This window comes from Diadema setosum, chromosome 1 (genome assembly GCF_964275005.1).
Source record: "Diadema setosum chromosome 1, eeDiaSeto1, whole genome shotgun sequence".
Lineage (NCBI taxonomy): Eukaryota > Metazoa > Echinodermata > Echinoidea > Diadematoida > Diadematidae > Diadema > Diadema setosum.
This window is the reverse complement of record NC_092685.1, coordinates 47,048,334-47,068,597: the sequence shown is the minus strand read 5'-3', so window position 1 is coordinate 47,068,597 and position 20,264 is coordinate 47,048,334. Positions and strand designations below refer to the sequence as shown.

Sequence of the window (20,264 nt, the reverse complement as noted above, 5' to 3'; positions counted from 1 at the left end):
CATAGTATAGCAATTTGAATTCAGCGTCAGAAATTAAACTGCTCGCAGTTCTCTGTAGCATCAATGAGCTACTTTGAGAAGAGCATGACAATTTGCGAAGTCAAGTGAAATAATTACCATTGAAGTTAGTTGATGTATTTTTGCCCTTGTTTGTTCATCTTCTTTCCATATAATTTGACTTTGTAGTTTACTGGGATCGGTGAAGTAAATCTTTCTAGACCGTAGATTTCTAATCTCTCTCGACAAAATAATCTAGGTAAATATGACCACAGTAACAGTACAGACAAACGCTACATTTTGGGTTGAAACTACTCTTGACAATTCAACCGGGAGTGAAGTATACACTAAATCTGAAGGCTCGAACTCTTCCAGCATTTTCGGTCTCCTCTGGCCCTCCCTGTTTACGGCTTGCATCATTGTCGCAAACTGTCTGACACTTCTAGCTTTTTGCGTGAATAAAAAACTTCGCACTTACAACAACTATTTCATCATCAACCTATCCATTCTTGATCTTCTCTCTGGAGTGTATCTTATCATTACTGTTGTCCATACCCACGTCGGCTACTATCCTTTGAACCAGAACCTTTGCAAGATCCTGACCGGGATAAGTCAGGCTATTATCGGTGGTTCTAATTTCGTCGTCGTGATCATCTGCGCTGACCGACATCGTGCAACTTACGACCCCATCAACCATTTCATGAATCGTAGCAAACGTAAGGCTTTGTTTCTTAACTCCCTGGCGTGGCTTGGTGCTTTTGCTTTTTGGATGTTGTTCATCACAACATGGGAGTTCGTGGACAACTTTGACAACGGACGTCACTGCGTTCGTCGATATACTAACATGCCAGGCGTGTCCATAGTCAATGGCATTGTTATCTTTTACCTGCCGCTCGTTATAATCTCCGTTCTCTACCTTCGTATATTTCTAAAGATCAGAAAGACAAGGGGTGGGAAACTTGTCGAAAAGAAATTTGATGTGAAGGACAATATCAGTACAGCTGTTGAAGATCTTACCAAGGACACCACAACCTCGTCTCTGAATGATCCAGTTATCGATACCGACGTTGAGTCGGTCAGAGAAAAGGAATATGGACAAGATATGCCAAGGAGGAGTACCGGAAAAGCAGGTTCAAATATCAACACGAAACCAATCGTAAGAGATCAGCTTTTCACCCTTTCTCAACGGTGAAATCGTCATGTTAACGAACACGACGATAAGTCTATTACCGCTCTAAAATGTGTGTGTTTAAGAATATTTGATTTCGTTATTACTCCCTACTGTAGCAAGCCCACATAAAATAAGTTATTTCAGAATCCTTTATGAAGATCTGAAGATGAGTTGTGAAATTGACAATTAATAAATGACTGGCTTTTAGATATAAGAAGATGAAATGAACCTTTTGTGCTTGTTGTACGTTGCAGAATGTTATATGTTTTATAAGATAGTTTAATCTCCTGTCTTTAAAGGGGAAATCCAGGCAATTTTCAGAACTTCACTTCATGTAGTACGTGTTCGAAAGCTCCATGTCTAGATTTATGGAATTAATTGCGGTCCTTGAGAAGAGAAACCAATACTCTGAAAAGACGAAAACAGTGGGGCTCAGCATAAGAGTGCATCACCAGGAGGTTCACATGTTTCAGAAATGTAGTAATGTGATTCCATTACAATAGAGATTGCAAGGACAAGGTCACCTGTGTCGAATTTATGCGTGCTTTCTTCTTTTGTTCTGGTTCCTTGAGCCCCCACGCATGCATTCATATGGTGAAGCTGTTATGTCATCATCCTTGTTCATTTCGATTTGTTTATAAATTTTGAAAACATTCTTATTTCTTATCCCAATCACTATACATTCTGAAAGTCTGTACCCACTATAACCAATTTCTGTTGTTCAAATGCACAGTATGAAAATCAGCCAGAGTTCTCCTTCAAATGTTTTTACTATAATGAGACAAAGTTAGCAATACAACAATATAAGTGGACACTTCTTTACATAAGTAAATGGGTAATGGTTAATAAAAACATATATCCGAATATTGACAAATCTTGACAAAAAATGCAGCAATCAAATACATTTTATGTACATCTATACATAGGTGTTGTTCGTCATTCTGAGGGTTCGTTATTTTGTAACACACATTTTCCGTATACCACATGTTCGAAAATGAAATAGGTTTCGTTAATCCTAACGTTCTGCGGAGCTATTTCGAAGGTTTAATATTACAAAGGTTCGTTAATCCTAAAATGGCATCGAGTTCCTTAATCCAAAAATGGAAAAAAAAAGAACAACTGAGTATTAACGAATCTTCGAAACTAGGGACCTTATTTCATTTTCCGATAGAAAAAGAAAAACCCTCAGAGATATCAAACCAATACAAAACAAAACTCTTTTCTTCATTTTCGGATGAACGAACCTTCGGAAAAACGAGCTGAAAGTACATAATGCCTCCAAACAAAATACCTCAGTCTGTCAAATATTTTGACTTAGACATGGATGATATGAGAAATGGAAAAGAAAAAGAAGGTAACTCACTGTATCTGGAAGTTTATCATAGAACACAACGTACAAACGCATATCCCACAAATATCATTTTTTGTTATAATTTCTTATAATTAGTAATAGGAGCAAACTCTTTTAGATAGCATATTATTAAAGGAAATTTTGTTGTTAAGGTCTTTGATAATGATAAGAGACCAAGGTATGTGACGGTATGAATTCCAAAATGCTTTTTCTTGTTCCCTATCTCCAGCGGAAGCGCGAGTCGGCTGCCGAAATGCGGAAAGCAACACGAACCCTCTTGTTCATCGTAATGTCTTTCGTTGTTGCCTGGTTACCTCAGAGCATCATCGGGTTGATCTACTCCATCAAACCCCTACTGGTCTTCCAGGGCCTACCGCGACCCGGAAGGCTCTTTTTCACCTGGTTGGCATCCTGTAACAGCCTTCTGAACCCGATCTCCTACGCAGTAAGCCAGCCGCTTCTCAGGTCAACGCTGAAGAACATGGTATACATTCATTGCAAGGAAAGATCTCCACAGAAAAGCGTAAACATTTGAACCTTGAGAATTTCCTAAAAATTGTTAAGAACTTTTTAAGATTAAAAAGAAAGAGCTGAGTAGATTCTTCATGAAACTGACCATACGCATATCAGTTCACTGTAAATTGCATACATTAAATAATGTAAGACAAAGGCATAATGTATGACTTTTAAACATTTAAAGGCTTATGAATGTAATCAAAATTTGGAATGTCATGAATGAAGATCACATAATGCGTTCGTAAATTCGGTTTAACTCTTGGTAACTGTTTGCACGTATCTTGGCAATATTCGAGTGATCTGACGAGTAAAGTTACAGGCACTCTCTTTGTAATTAATACCGACATGTAAAAATATGTTTCAATCCTGTACGACTGACTGTGAAAGAATACTAGCATCTTTAAAACAAACGTCATGTTTAACGTATCACAGTTTGGAAGCCCCCAATATGTTCATGTGGTGCTTTTACACTCTTTCTGTGTTGGTATGTTTCTCCGCTCACCCGAGTTTTGATTTTGTATGTTGTAAGTATTCAATCTATTAAGATCCTTAATCGTTGTATATGAAATCTACAACAAATAATATTTGCCCTCATTAAACTCTACTATGCATATTTCATAAGTTTTATGACCAGCTAAGATTAGCTTTCTTTTGTTTTGTGTTGACATTGGAAATGATGCATTATGAGATAACACAAATTGGAAGAAAATTGTGTATGTATCAACCCCCCCCCATTACCAAAGACTAAACTCTCTTTTTTTTTCATACATAGCCCCGCATTTTGTATCATACACGGTTTACTTACTTTTTGGATGAATGGATGTTTTGGGAGATTTGATTTTCATAGTCAGTGCATATTGGAACCATTCCATGTGTGGAAACTCGTATACTCTGTCCATAACAGACAATGGAGTTTTATCTTGTGGAATCTGTGCCGTTCATGATCAAATTATCTATTTCAATGATGTCTCTTTACGTGGGATAGTTAAAAGTTGTCAGGTGCGACAGTATTTTATAATCGACAATTAATGCGGATACATTTACTTTATGTCGTTTACGTTCTGTTCTGAAGTGATAATATCGTTGTTTTTTTTTTCTAACTCCGTGTACTCGTACAGTACTTTGAAAACAGTTTTATGTTGTAAAATTCATAAAGTGGTGTGACCATGTACGGAACATAGTTGGAACTCAAATGAAGATCTTAATGAGAAGATTTTCTTCCTTCATCATGCCTTTTCCCCCATCACTTACATAATCAGACAGGTGAAATGTTCAATGTGGTAACATTCACGGCTGTAGCAAACAGTAACTAGCACATCGATCTTGCTCTGTGTAGTAGATGGGAAGAAAGTTACAGCTAAATTCAATTTCTATTTCTTTCTCTCTTTTTTGAGTTAGTGCTGTTTCTGAAGCCTGCTGTAAAGGGTTGTATTTTACGATTGTGTTTTGGTTATATTTCGTTTCACTTACACTTCTAAAGCTGACACGCTGTAAGATATGTATAGAATCTTCGCTTCCACTGTAGAAGTGGACACTCGACATTCTGCAAAAGAAAAAAAAAAGTACTCTTCATTTCACCAACAGCCGTATGCATGTTTCTTGATGAAGCAGCATCTTTTACTATATCTCTCATGTTGACATTATCTGTGGTCTTTATTCCACATTTCGTCTGTTTTACTGCCCTCATCACCCAATGACTGCATGCAAACAGTTATTAACGGCTCGTAGCAGTATTCATCAAGGATTCATCACTCCTTTTCACCATTTTGTGTTTATGGCGTTTCTTTATTAGGGAAAACATATTACTACCAAATCTCGGACAAGATCGGACTAATAAACAAGTTCCGGTTAAAACCTGATGATTAGGCCCCGAATTATCCAATATTCTTCAATCCTGTGATGTGATAGTGGGATTTATGTTTTTCCTAAAATACATTGTATATAGACATATTGCTAAATGCATAATAATTAGTAAACTTCTTAAGTGAAAATGTGATGATGAATTGAACATTCCGTTCAAAATAATTTCATGACTTGTTGAACTTGTCTTTTATGATCATATGCCTCTATGGAAGCCCACATGGCGCTCGATAACTTACAATTGTAGACTTTGATGAAAATAAAAGCAAATAACTATTGGAGACAGATTCTCTTCTTAGTAGTATTCACAACTGTTTACAAGAACGCACTGGCATACACACTTTGACGTTAATGATTTTGACAACCAAAGTTTTTAGAATTACAGAATATGAATATACAGAATGATGTGTGTTTGTGTTTTTGTACATAACCTTTGCATTTTGTATATATTTGCTCACATCTATAGTAGTCGACATTCAATGATATCCACCCATCAACTTACGTATATACTTCTGCAGTTTGAAAAAAAAAAATCAATCTAATTCGTGTAGACGTAATCAAGGGTTCACACACACACATACACACACACGACGTATGTATTTATATTTATATGTATATGTATATGTATATATATATATATATATATATATGTATATATATATATATATATATATATATATATATATATATGTATATATTTATATATATAGTGACAGCAAAGGACTTAACCAGAACATGGGAGGGCGGTGCAAGAACAGTTAATATCTTGGCAGCAAAACCAATATATATATATATATATATATATATATATATATATATATATATTTGTGTGTGTGAGTGTGTATGTGTGTGTGTGTGTGATTTGTATGAGGTATTGTTTATATGTCCCCAGTGAAAAACAAATTTGTGTTCATTGAATGAACAGATAATAAATACTCATATCGTAGGCTCTTCATTTTGTTTGCTGATTTTTATAAATGTTTGCAATCAAACTTCGTGATCCCTTCACAATATCGATGTGCAGTGCAGATTTTGATTTCTCAGATTAGGCAAATTTAAGTAATATTTGATTCTTAAATTTGTCTAATGAATTCTTCAATTACTAAATTAAAACAATAAAATAAAGATATTTGTTCATTTAATCATCTTTGTGCTTTTACTCTCTATGTCTTTTTAACTTTGAGTTGATAGAAAATTCTTATTTCCCCCCTTTAGTTTCCAACTTTGATTTTGTTCGAGGTTATAAAGAGATAAAGATAACGGAAACTTATTTTTGGTATTCCATTCATATCTCTCACTGTGTTAAACTGGTCTTTTGTTATCATTGATATCTTTAAGGGCATTTCCAAATGAAAGACAACATGTCAATTTTTGCAAATTTTACTTTTGTGCCTTGGAGGACAAAAACAAATGTGTTTACTCATGAGTAGAGTTTCCCTTTATAATGACCTGCTAGTTTGATAACCAATTAAGTTACCTTTAATATGGTATAAGATACACAGATTTTTATGAAAATCTACGAAACATGAACTCTAAAAAGTGTTTACTTTCTCTCTTTTTTTTTTGCTGGGTGTATATCATGTATGCATATGTATATAATAGTAAAAGTATATCCCTCTTGCTCTAAACAAGGAGCTTCAGTGCTTGAAAGTCCTTGCCTGACATACGTGCTTCCTTCCAATCATATTCCTCTGCGTCTCAGAATAGGTCACTAGAGTCTATGGAGTCAAACAAATCTCTATCAATTGATATTTCTGTATCATTTATTTCATTATCATTCAGAAAAAGGGGGTAACGATAATGTATTACACCTTTGCGTATATGTGTGAGTTTGCATGTCTGTGTTTACTTGTGCGGTTATGTATTATCATTAATTGGCACACAACATAAAAAGCACTTCCATGGAATGCTGCAGGTAATGCTTTCGAGTCAGAAATGACCAACATCATTGAATAGTTCAAGTTGTTAGAGTGTAAATAGTGTAAATCAAATATTTGACCTTAAACTGGATTGCTTGATAGACGTCTGTTGCGACACAAATTGTCGCCCCGTCACATGTTAATTGTCGCCCCATGAAACAGGCGACAATTTGTGCATGGAGCTGACGGCATAAATTGTCGCCCCAGCACAAATTGTCGTCTGGCGACAATTTGTGCTGAGGGCTGACGACACAATTTGTCACCCGCCCTCGAAGCACATTTTGGGGGTAATATCATTTTTGACATAGTCATTAAACTATCAACACATAACTTACATGGCTACATCCATGCAAACAAGCCATGTAAAAAGTCACTGTGAGGTTTCAAGGAAGTGTGTGTGTGCGCGATGACAATTGACTGTCCGTTCGTGCGTGTGTGTGTGTGTGTGTGTGTGTGTGTGTGTTATTGCATATTATGGAAGAATGTGTGTTGAGGTGGTTTATATGCATTATGAGGATTTGTTTGAGTGTTTGTTGGTGTTTGTTTATAGATACGTATGTATTTGCGGTGTGCATATGGCAGCTCGTTTGTGTTAAAATCAACTAACGATTGAAAAATTATTTACGGCGTGTCGAAATTATTCGCTCATGCATAAAGCATGCCAAACTTATTCTGGGACAAAGAATAGTGATATGGAAGTTGAAGTTAAGACTGATGGAAGAATATGAATGCAGTGAAAAAAAAATGAACAAAGACAGATAACATCTAGGGAGGGTACTAGTACCTCCCTCGCATGCCTTTTCTCTCGGTCTCTCTCTCCTAGCCCGCCTCACCGCTGAAATTGACACACCCATTCTATTTTGAAATCAACGCCGCTGTGAACTCTATAAACACGCGCTCATACACGTTGAAGGCATTTTCATTGCCACAGCAGTGCCTGCTGCCGTCCAAAAAGTTCGTTCGCACAAACATTAAAACACAAACACAAACAGACATGCGTACGCACACAGGCACACGTATACACACAGACAAACAAACCACTATCACTATACAACCACCACACATGCACAGTTTCCACATATTGTATTATTATACTCCAAACACACGCGCGCGCACACACACACACACACGCACGCACACACACACACACACACACACACACAGACAGCTATGCGCAACACATATACATGAAGTCGCATAATACGCACCTACAAATCATACACAGCACATACCCATGCAGCCCCCCCCCCCCCACACACACACATACGCATAACTTACCAGTCATATCATACCCACCCCATCCAAGCATAACACCGCAGCAATCACCCCAACTACACAATTCATAGTGCTTGGCCGACGACAATTTGTGTAGCTACGTTTCATTTTGCCAGCACAAATTGTCGCCATCGAGGTCAAAAATTGGGAACTGCACAAGCAGCACAAATTGTCGCCAGGCGACAATTTATGCAGGGGCGACAATTTGTACCGCCAACTCCGGCACAAATTGTCGCCCCGAGCTGGGGGCGACAATTTGTGCTGTAACATCTTCATGTAAAACTGTTGCATGATATACTTGTAAACGTCTTTTCAGCTACAAATATATGATATACCACTGGATTGTGGAGCAGGTTTAGAAGACGTGGAACTAGTTAATGGTAGCATACAAGCACACACACACACACACACACACACACACACGCATATACGTATATGTACATATATATATATATATACACATATATAATACTTTATATATATATATATATATATATATATATATATATATATATATATATATATATATAGATAAGATAGATAGATAAAGTTATTTTTTCAACAAATTGTCATAAAGACAGGAAAAGTTCAAATATAGAACAGCGTGCTGTTATCTTCATGTGAGCTTTAGGCTAGGGCTCGAGAATGAAAAAAAAAAATACTCCATTGTATGGGACAAAGTCCTTGATAAGATCTCACTACCTGAATATAAATATTTATGGCGTTTCTCAGGAAACGGCTCCTCTTTTATGTTTTTGATAACGAAAGTTCCTATCAATAGAATCCTACTATGTATCTGAATTCTCAAATATTATGATGCATCGACAGAGAATGAAATTCACGAGTAACTCCATCCCCTTTGTAGACAGCAAGCACAAAATGAAAAGGGGAAAGCAGCAAAGCGAACCTCTCTTTCAAATGTGTCAAATGTGAATATTTTTCTTTCGTTCGATTGCCGCGTGATGAAAAAGGCGTCATTATTAGGGAAGAAGATGCCGGTGATGCGCGCTGTACAAAAGATGATCTTTACTGACGATTCAAGCCAGCAGAAGCAATCTATATTCTGAGCCAAGTATTGATCGCACTTACGGGTATAGTGAGAGAAGCTTTTTTTACGTCCTTTTATATCAAATGTCAAATGAATGAAGAGAAATGCTAAATGTGCTTTTTATGTAAAGGATTGGGCGTGGGTACTCATTCCCGCGCTAATTTTTGTTTCTAACGACGTCATATAGGTATCATGATTTAGTATACGTAAATGCGTTTATGAATCATAATTGATAATTCCAATGCAAACCAAAGTCGACGGGTCTTATCACTTTTTAAAAAACTGGTTCCGCGTTTAAATGAAGAACTTTACAGAAAGTTTAACAATGAAAAATATAACGACAGCCTCAGCATACTTTGGAGCTGTTGCATAACTTTCTTTTAATGAAGTAGTTTTCGCTGAAAGGGAACATTTCTTTCTAGCAGCAGCCATTGCTCATCTCCTAAGATCAAACTATCGAATTACCTGTTTGTTAACCAAGAGCCAGGTGCCTGCCTTGCATTCAAAGTGTCCTTGTCATTGCAGGTCATCCTTGATATGCATAATTTATGACTGAAGTTCAATCAAATCAATCAAATAAAAAGCTGTAATCAAATGAAACAGTTTCCTTCCCGTGGCAATTCCTGTGGAAGGAACATTAACTATAAATATGCAACGAGGTTTTGAAAAGTGAGAAGACTATATTCTTATTTTCAGCAAAGGAATGACGGATATTCAGCTTGTACGCGTTTTTTTTTTTCACTTGTAGATTGTGAGGAGATACCTATAAAGTAATGGCTTAAGTTTTTCTCCTCTTGAAGCGAATTCATCATCAACTTCCATCTGGATCGGTAAGGGTAAAAGATACTAGTACATGGTTGGATTCAATATTATTATTCAATTTGCATTATTAAATGGACAAGCACATTGGGACACGTACACACAATCATACACGACACACACTCACACACACAGAGGTATAATTATGTACATATATATATATATTTATATATATATATATATATATATATATATATATATATATTATGTACATATTATACACACATACATACATGTGTGCAAGAGGTTGCATATCTAAGGTCATATGCGAGAGTTTTGATTTGATTTGATTTGATTTGATTTGATTTATTTCTGCATTCAATCAGATACAAATTGAATAAACATTTCAAAAGTACAAAGACAAAGAATAGCAAGTGCAGTGAAATAAATCGATAACAGTACACAAATAGATACACACAAGTGATTGCATTGAGCAGTATACATACACAAAAACATGAAATAAAATGTACAGTATTTTTCAGTAAATGACGGAGATAATAAATTGAATGCAGGAGACCACTTTGGAGAGTTGTCTCCAAAGAGCAAAGCCAATATTAATGAGTAAAGTCATCATTTTCATCTCTGACAGAACATGGGTAACTTTGTCCATAGAGCTCTCCTGCCATGAGGTGTTGTACACTAATGTCCCCCCCCCCCCAAAAAAAAAAGTACAACGAGACCTTCCGCAGTTTTAACTTTACACATAGTGAATCAATCCAAATATAATTTCAGGGTATGAAATTATAACTTATTACCCACATCTTGCAGAAAACCCCATCCGATTTGCTTCAGTGGTCAAAGAGAAATAAGGAGTTTTGTAGAGCATGACAGGAGTCCCTTAATTCCTTCCAAGTTCAGTCCATTGTGGTCACATATTATGCAGTTCCAAGAGCATCCAAGTGATAAACTTGGTAGAATCAGATCCATGACATGCTTTACAACGATCCACATTTTTCTGTCATCACTTGGTAAAATTGAATGGGGTTTTCTGCACAATATAGCTATGATATTGTATTGTGAGACCTTGAAGTAGCATAATCATCAACAGTTTAATAATATTTGAAGGTATCAATATAAAAATCCGGTTGTATATATATTTTTTTTGGAAGGGGGAACATACTGTATATTTTGAACACACATATCTGTTCATTTTGTCTGTTGTCCACCCAAGTGAGTGGTGTCATGAGTTTTCGGAACTTGATGGAAGGAAAAATGGATGGGATGAAGTCATATTAAATTAGGAATGTTGGTTAATATTGTAAAGTCTGTAGTGAATAATAGTTTATTGAAAACATAAAAAAAAGGATTTGGGGCACTCAGCATGATATAAACACGTCCATGTTAAACATAATGAGAAAACCATACGTATATGTATGTATGTATGTATAAATATATATATATATATATATATATGTATATTTTATATAAATATATATATATATATAATATTGTATATATCTATCTATCTGTATAATATTATATATATATATATATATATATATATATATATATATATATATATATATATATATATATATTATATATATATATATATATATATATATATATATATATATATATATATATATATAAGCTTTGAGTTTACGATTCAGGTTTACCATTCCCTTGTTATATAAACCTCACTGCATTTTTTTTTTTATAACAATGTATCTCTACACAGAGTGATGTCCAACATATTAATGCTGGCTGCTATAGAGAAAAAAAAAACAATGTACATAACCACACATAGGAATTCTGCTGTGACGGTGCTGCAAAATGACACTATAATACAAGTGGTAAAAGATAGTGTCTAAGAAGTATATAAGCATGCTCTTACAGCAAAATATTCTTAGGCAAACTTCCTACAATTTGATGGGATAGTATGAAGCTTTTCGCATAATGTAATTGTTGCAATTACATTGCACCTCATCATGGGTCGTTTTTCGACCAATGGTATATTTTAATGTTTACACGTACAATGATTTATCATCATCATTATGGTGTTTATGTTGCCACATAAGCTGATATCTCTTATGTAACAGAGGAATATCATATCATTATGTATCACAGAGAAACAAGTAATCCTACATCGAAATAATCAGTCACCTTCGTCGAAAATACTCCCATATCATCGAAGTAGTCATCTTTTCCTACATGCGGGTTTTTTTTTTAATGCTTTCTACCTCTTTCTCTATTAAATACAGGCACACTGTCTGGCGTCATAGTTCTAAAAACAACAACAACAACATTAAAGGGTTTGTACAGTTCTGGTCGAGGTGAGGAGTTAGCTTTTAAGGTTTTGCGAGATATTCAGAAATCACTCTATGAGATGTCAAAGAGCATGCAATTCTAAGGGGTATCATAAGTTTATTTGATGAAAATCGGTTTTGAAATGGCTGAGAACTCCAAAAACAAGGTGAAACAAAGAGATCCTAATAAAAGGCGTGGCTTGTCGCTTTTTATTAGTATCACTTTTTCGGATATCTCAGTCATTTGAAAACCAATTTTCATCAAATAAAGGTTGAATCCTTCTTAAATTACATGCTCTTTCATATTTCATTTGATGTTTCTCATTATCTCACTTAGGAATGTTCAAAACATGAATCCACACCTTAACCAGTACTGTACAGTCCCTTTAAGCTGCAGTGGAAAATACAGCGCCAACAGTTGTACACAACAATTAGTTATCTGACCTTGAATTTGACTCGAGTTATGATGAAGAAACAATTGACTGTGTCAGGGATCATTCAGGTTGTGAAATCTAGGTAAGCATGGTAAGGGCAAAACTGTGAATGATATTCCACGTACATCGATTCTGTTTCCTACATCATGCCGGACAGTATATAAACAAAGGAAAAATCGTATGTATTTTGTGATCTTCGCAATTACTACTGCAAGGGTATTTATAAACACATATCTTGCTTTAGAGAGACGAATGTGGCGTTAGCACATTATTTCTATGTGATGATTTGATGTCCTAAAAGTGTCCGAAATGTCGCTAGTGAGCGGGAGGTGATTGAAGAAAATCGATTCCTTTTCTTCACAGCAGGCAACGATGAAAGAAATATTCTTGCTTAGCTTGTCTCTTTTACAATTTTGATGAATAACATATCGTCTTTCATTTTGCCTGAAAAATTTCCTAAATATTCCATCCAGTGTGTGCAGTATATCGTCGAATCGAAATTGTAAAAATGAAAAAGCCCCGCGTGTGTATGTGTGTGGGGAGAGGGCCGTGGGTCGAGGGATACCACACCCTCCCCTGCTTGGAAGCAGTGCTCAGATAATACATTTCAAAACAACTTGATAACTAGGGGCATGAATAAGATAACCACACAACAATGGACATATTAGTTTCTTTGTTTTCTGTTTTGTTTTCCCAAATTTGAATAGTAACTAATGTATCGTCATATTTTTTGACTGAAAATTTTCTAGGTATTTCATTGAAAAACAGATACTTCACCCTCCCCTTCTCGGTCGCCGCGATTAGAAATTACATTTACAAATAATTTATCACTAAATGAAAGCATCATGCTGCAATTAAAGAGAAATACTTTGTTTTCTTGGTTTTGCTTTGCAATGCAAAGAAAAAACCAAAGTGTCGTCTTACTTTTTGACCAAAGACTTTCCGAATTTACTCCTCCCCTGTTCAGTAACACCCACAGTTCAGTTTCTTAGTTCCGTTCGATCGCTACGCTCTCACGCTCACACGTCTACCCCAGATTGAACAAATTCCTGCAAGACCCTACTCCCTTTGGTCAAAGTCCACTATTTCCTATTTTAAACACCTTCCCTGTGTAACTGCAGTTACAGATCTGAGGGGGTGAGGGAAGGGGGGGGGCAAGAGGACAGTCATTGGGGCAAATTAACTACTGGATTTTGGTTAATCATGCTATTAACATCAGACTGTTACGGTGAGAGAGGAGTCTCTCTTAGAGCAGCAGAACAGCATGCTTCTGAGTGTAGCCCTTAGAAGTGGCTGGGTGATGGCGTAGGAGATGGGATTCAGAAGGCTGTTGCCGAAAACCAACCAACTGAAGAAAAGCCTTGCTGACCGGGGTAGACCCGGGATGATTAGGCCTGGTTCGATGGTGTAGATTAGTTGAATGATGCTGTGAGGTAACCATGAAATCACGAAAGACAGGACAATGAAGAGTAGAGTGCGTGTTGCCTTCCTCGTCTCGGATGCTGCCTCGTGATTCACCTTATTCATAGTGTTCTTCAGGTGGAGAGATTAACACAAATGCATTTACAACACAGTAACACCAGAAATCAGATTTCTCATCATTATTCAAGAAAGTAGGAATATAACTCCGGGATGGTACTTAGCCACGCAGCATTGAGAAACATACACCATAAGAGAGTGGAGGCAGAATATCTACCATAAGAATAAATGTCCTCTCAGTTCAACGTAAATATATCAGTTCATACACTAACTTCGATTAACATATTTTTACAGGCACTTCAATGTCATGATATAAGAACAAGTGTGTAGAGGTACATTTCTGTACACAGTCGTTTAATTATACAGAGTTCTGTGCTGATGTCAGGCTTAATAACAGAAAACAATGCTCCTGAATGCCAAACCACTGTCAAATTTTAATCAGACAGAAGAAAAACGGCGGGTAATATATATATACATATATATATATATATTAGCATTATTTAATCCCCATACCTACATTTCGTACAGTTTTGTTGTCAGAGAATTACATTTGATATCTAGCATGGTATTATGTACCCAGTTTTTTTGTTTTTTTTAATCCACGCTTCTCACCTTCTTGAGCGAACTTCTCTGCATACGCTTGAACGCCACATCAGAGGAACTCAACGTCGAAGATGCGTTTTCTTGCATAACATTTGTCATTTCTTCAGTCTGTTTCTCGCTCCCACCTGCCTCAGAAACAAATTTCATCTCGACGTTCTTTCTGTTTCGAGTTTGTCTTATTTTTCTATGAATACGAAGGTATAGCACGGAAATGACTGCAAAGGGCATGTAAAACATGACAATCGTGTTGATGATCGATGCCCCTGGTAAGCTTGTGTATCGACGAATGCAATGCCGTCCGTTGTCGAAATCGTCAATGAACTCCCATGCCGTTACGTATAACATCCAAAAAGTGAATGCGACGAACCAGGCGAGAGAATTGAGAGAGATAGCATTACGTTTGCTGCGAGTCATGAAGTGGTTGATCGGATCGTAGGTTGCACGATGTCGGTCTACACAGATTATCACGACCACGAAATTGGAGGCATTGGTTACCGCTTGCCCGATTCCGCTCAGTATCTTACAAAACAACTGGTTGAGAGGATAGTAACCAATGTAGGTGTGAACAACGCCGCCGATAAGATGCAAGCCAACAAGGAAATCGAGAATGGACAGGTTAATGATGAAATAGTTGTTGTAAGTTCGAAGTCGTTTTTCGACGGAAAATGCTGCTAATGTAAAAACGTTTGCTGCGATTATCGAACCAGTGAACAGAGAGGGCCAAATAAGTCTATGAATGATGGTGGTAGTGGAGGAGACTGCTTGCTCACCGGTGAAATTCATGTCATTCACGTCGATATCAGCAAAAAATGTGGTACTGGAATTCTCTGTGAGTGCCATCATATCTGCTGATTATTAGTTAACGGCGGTTTTCACGAACAACATACAATATCAACAAGCACTAACACGGGAGAAATCCTACATTGCAGAAAAGTTCTACATCTCGAATTTTAGTAGACCCTCTCCTCAGCTTCCTTATATACGCTGCAGAAGAGGATAGTGACTTTGTTATTGCCTAATCTTTACTACTGCTGTGAGGCAAAAAAAAAGCAAAAACAAACAAACTTTTCATTGATGATGATCACGATCACGTTTTAGCAATCTTATATCTGTATGTGTTTCTTAAAAATTTCCCTTGCGTATTCCACATACAATAAAGATAGCGACTGAAGGATCTTTGCATTCAGTGCGAAAGTAACACATTTATACATCTTCTGAAGTACGACACAATGCTACTTCCCGTGACATTTATTAACAAGTCGAGGGAGTGAATGAAGTGCACGAACAATCCATGAAACAGAATCCATGAAAGCAGAATGTGCATTTATTCCAAATCTAAAGAACGAATACTGCGAACCCTCTGCCCAAAGAAACATCAACGCAATGTATTTTGAAGAAAGCGGGAACAGCGCCGAGTCTCTAAATAGATTCAGGTCAACTGGTTCCGCTATCTAAGTGCTAGCGGCAAAACAACAGTAGCCACCAAGCTCACTGATTTACAGTTGTTCAAGCCCTCGTCTAGCGAAGCGTTTTGTACATAACTTTGGTCTATTCTTATTAAGTGACGCCAAATCAGTTGTCCATGGTATTCCACGAAGAAGGGGAATACTGGCTGACGAATTACAGATGAAGTAAAAAAAAAAAAAAAATAATAATAATAACTGCCGAAGAAATAATTTGGTACTGTGTTTGAAGGACTAATATTTCAGTAACCTCATCCCTTCATAAGAAGACACCATTTAGTATAACTATATTATATGGGACTTGATACTAATATTAAAACAGTATTTCATTAATATCGACGTGTGATTACTTTGATGTTTTTAAAGTCGTATTCATGAGAAAAACAGATGTTCTTTATTGGATATATAAGCCAAACGTGCTTGAAGCCCAAGCGACATTACCATGCTGTGCTGTGGACATTTTACAAACGGCACACATTTCGAGGTAAGCAAAATGTGGTAAAGATATCATTTTGATGGCTTGATATCTCTAAAACCCTTCATTCTAATTACACAACAATCAAAGACTGCGTGCATATTATGGTAAAGTCGCAAGATGTCTTTGCAAAATTTGTCTGGGCCTACTTGCAAGCAAATTTATGATTGCAAGAAGGCATTTGAAAACAAATGTTACAAAAGAAAAGGCACTTTTGACAAGAAGCTGTAAATGCGTATCGCAAAGAGTTCGCTGATATTTGATTTTGCCTCTATACATTTCAATGACAACATTCATGAGCTAAGGAAGAAAAATTCACTTACAGCGTAGCATGCCTTTGGGTAGATTATTCAAATACTCAAAAAGGAAATGATCTGGATCAGTACGTGGCTCTGGCAAATAATGAAAATAACATATCATATAACTCGAAAAGTCCTTTTCGGCCAATAAGTTCATGTATACTCCCTATAAATACAACTTGTCATAATACTCTGAACGTTTTCTATAATTGCTGTCTATTATTGTTCGCAGCAATTGTATTCTTTATCTGGTATGTGTTTGTTTGTTGTTTGTCATTTTCTTCTCTGATGAATAAAGAAAATAGATTTTCTTTTTTTTTTCACATCAGGCAGCAATGAAAGAATATTCTTGCTTCGTTTGTCTTTTTTGCAATTTAAATGAATGATTGATGTATATCATCTTACATTTTGCCTTAAAATTTCAAAATATTGTACCTAGTGTGCGCAGCATATCGTCGAATTGAAATGGTAAAAATGAAGAAGCCCCGCGTGCATAGTCAGTGCATATCGAAGGGGCGGAGGAGGGATACCACACCCTCCCCCCTCCCCTGCTCGGAGGCAGCGCTCAGATATTACACTTTAAAACAACTTGATTAGTAGGGATCTGAATATGCTAATTGAAAAATTCGTGTTTTTTAAGTTAGTTTTTCGCAAATTTAAACAATAACCAAAGTATTGTCATTCTTTTTGGATTGAAAATTTTCTAGGTGTTTCACCGAAACTGTGCACCAGATTGTTGAATTTCAATTTAAAAAATGCAGATTCCTCATCTTCCCCCTACTCGGTAGCAGCGATTGGATATTACGTATTTCAAATAATTTTATCAGAAAATAAAAGCTTGTTTCTTAGTTTTATCTTGCAATGTAAAGAAATAACCAAAGTGTCGTCTAACTTTTTTAATCAAAGATTTTTTTTCACAGATTCACTCCTCCCCCTGTTCAGTACAGTTCGGGTTTTTTTTTCTTTTTTTTTTCAGTTCCGTTCGAGCGCTACGCACTCCCGCTCACACGTCTACCCCAGATAGAACAAATTCGTGCAAGACCTTACTCCGTTCGGCCGCTTCGCTCCCGTAGAAATTTTAAACACTTTCCCTGTGTAACTTTAGTTACAGGCCTGAGTAAGAAGAGGGAAGGTGGTAAGAGGACAGTCATTGGGGCAAATTAGAACTACTGGATTTTTGGTTAATTATGCAATTAACATCAGACTGTTACGGTGAGAGAGGGGTCTCTCTTGCAACAGCAGCACAGCATGTTTCTGAGTGTTGCCCTTAGAAGTGGTTGGGTGATCGCGTAGGAGATGGGGTTCAGAAGGCTGTTGCCGAACGGCAACCAACTAAAGAATAGCCTTGCTGAACGGGGTAGGCCGGGCCAGATTAGGCCTGGTTCGATGGCGTAGTTGGATGATGTTGTATGGTAACCACGAAATCACGAAAGACAGGACAATGAAGAGTAGAGTGCGTGTTGCCTTCCTCGTCTCGGATGCTGCCTCGTGATTCACCTTGTTCACGTGGAGAGATAAACAAAACTACATCAGTAACACGATAACACATCACAGCGAAACATCAAAACACAAAGTAGTAAAGTAAAAATTGACCATTACAGTAAACGGAATCTCAGTTCAATGTAAAAATGACAGTTCATGAACACTGAATTCACACTTTAATAGAGCAACTAATAAAGGCGCTTCCCTGCTTTTGTGATATATGAATATCTACAAGTATGACGATGCACATTTCTGTATACATAGTTCGAGTTTTCTAATGTGAAGCACGTAAAAAAAAAGAAGTTCAATAGATACCTAACCACTTTCAAACTTAAATCAGACAGCAGGAAAGTCCTTACATAATACTGTGGGGTCTTTTTTTTTTTCTTTGCATAAAACTGCATCCCCATATCTACATTTCTTCTAGTTTTGTTGTCAGAGAAATTTTGATGTCTTACAACTTATTTTTTCCTTCTCCACGATACTCACCTTCTTGACCGAACTTCTCTGAATACTCTTGCCCGCGACAAACCGAGTCGAAACATTGGTGTCAGAGGAACTCGGAGTCGATAATGTGTTTTCTTTCATAACATTTGTCATTGTTTCAGTGTGTTTCTTGCTCCCATCAGCGTAAGAAACAAATTTCCTTGCGACGTTCTTCCTGTTTCGAGTTTGTCTTATTTTTCTAAGGATCCGAAGATAGAGCACGGAAATGACAACAAAGGGCATGTAAAACATGAAAATCGTGTTGACGATCGATGCTCCTGGTAAGCTTATGTACTGACGAAGGCAATGCTCTCCGTTGTCGAAATCGACAATGAACTCCCATGCCGTCACATATGTCATCCGGAAACTGAATGCGACCAACCAGGCTAGAGAATTGAGAAAGATAGCCTTACGTTTGCTGCGAGTCATGAAGTGGTTGATCGGATCGTAGGTTGCACGATGTCGGTCTACACAGATGATTACGACCACGAAATTGGAGGCATTGGTTACCGCTTGCCCGATTCCGCTCAGTATCTTACAAAACGATTGGTTGAGAGGATAGTAACCAATGTAGGTATGAACAACGCCACCGATTAGACGCAAGCCAACAAGGAAATCGAGAATGGATAGGTTGATGATGAAGTAGTTGTTGTAGGTTCGAAGTCGTTTTTCGACAGAAAATGCTACTAGGGTTAAAATGTTTGCGGCAATTATCGAACCTGTGAACACGGAGGGCAAGATAAGTGTATGAATTTTGGTGTTGGTTGAAGGGGCCCCTTGTACCCCAGTAACATTCACGAGATTCACATCCACCGAAAAAGTGGTACTGGAATACGATGTGAGTACCATATCTGGTGATGATTAGGTCTTCACGAACCAAATGTGCATACAATATTAACGAGCGCTCACATTGGAGAAACTTACATTCGAGAAAAGTTCTACTTATCGAATTTTTGTAGACCCTCTCGTCAGCTTCTTTATATACGCTAAAGAAGAGAATCGTGACTTTGTAATTGCCTAATCTTTACGACTACTGAGAGGCAAAAACTTTTCAATGACAATCGTCACAATCACGTTTCAGCAATTCTTCAATTTTATGTTTTTCTTAAAGATTTTACTTTACGTATTCCACATACAATAGAGAAAGCGGCTTTAGGATGTCTTCATTCAATGTGAAAGTAAAATATTTGAAATGTACATCACAATGCTACTTCCCTTGACATTTACTAACAAATCGAAGATGAATGAAGAGCACGAACAATCCATGAAACGGAATCCATGAAAGCAGAATGTGCATCATTCCCTATTATTCCAAATCAAACGAACAAATACTGCGGA

At 36.9% G+C, this 20,264-nt stretch overlaps 3 protein-coding genes across 3 annotated transcripts; 1 reads left to right on the top strand and 2 right to left on the bottom strand.

Moving 5' to 3' along the window:
- The first annotated feature begins 262 nt into the window (after window positions 1-262).
- Window positions 263-3,054, top strand: LOC140241333 (muscarinic acetylcholine receptor M4-like). The gene is made up of 2 exons (XM_072321097.1): window positions 263-1,153; window positions 2,749-3,054. Exons 1-2 carry the CDS (start codon window positions 263-265, stop codon window positions 3,052-3,054), a joined length of 1,197 nt encoding a protein of 398 aa, XP_072177198.1.
- A 10,800-nt stretch (window positions 3,055-13,854) lies between these two features.
- On the bottom strand, window positions 13,855-15,561 carry LOC140241219 (muscarinic acetylcholine receptor M4-like). The gene is made up of 2 exons (XM_072321003.1): window positions 14,731-15,561; window positions 13,855-14,172 (listed from the first exon to the last, which is right to left on the bottom strand). The coding sequence occupies exons 1-2, from the start codon at window positions 15,559-15,561 to the stop codon at window positions 13,855-13,857; spliced, it is 1,149 nt and encodes a 382-aa protein (XP_072177104.1).
- A 2,729-nt stretch (window positions 15,562-18,290) lies between these two features.
- On the bottom strand, window positions 18,291-19,775 carry LOC140241122 (muscarinic acetylcholine receptor M4-like). The gene is made up of 2 exons (XM_072320918.1): window positions 18,930-19,775; window positions 18,291-18,455 (listed from the first exon to the last, which is right to left on the bottom strand). Exons 1-2 carry the CDS (start codon window positions 19,773-19,775, stop codon window positions 18,291-18,293), a joined length of 1,011 nt encoding a protein of 336 aa, XP_072177019.1.
- Between the last annotated feature and the right edge of the window lie 489 nt (window positions 19,776-20,264).

Excerpts from the sequence above, each read along its gene's own strand:
- LOC140241122 (XM_072320918.1), bottom strand. The coding sequence starts at position 19,775 with ATGGTACTCACATCGTATTCCAGTACCACTTTTTCGGTGGATGTGAAT. Across the intron at positions 18,456-18,929 it reads AGAGAAGTTCGGTCAAGAAG|GTGAATCACGAGGCAGCATC; the intron begins GTGAGTATCGTG and ends CACGTGAACAAG.
- LOC140241219 (XM_072321003.1), bottom strand. The coding sequence starts at position 15,561 with ATGGCACTCACAGAGAATTCCAGTACCACATTTTTTGCTGATATCGAC. Across the intron at positions 14,173-14,730 it reads AGAGAAGTTCGCTCAAGAAG|AACACTATGAATAAGGTGAA; the intron begins GTGAGAAGCGTG and ends CTCCACCTGAAG.
- LOC140241333 (XM_072321097.1), top strand. The coding sequence starts at position 263 with ATGACCACAGTAACAGTACAGACAAACGCTACATTTTGGGTTGAAACT. Across the intron at positions 1,154-2,748 it reads ATATCAACACGAAACCAATC|CGGAAGCGCGAGTCGGCTGC; the intron begins GTAAGAGATCAG and ends CCCTATCTCCAG.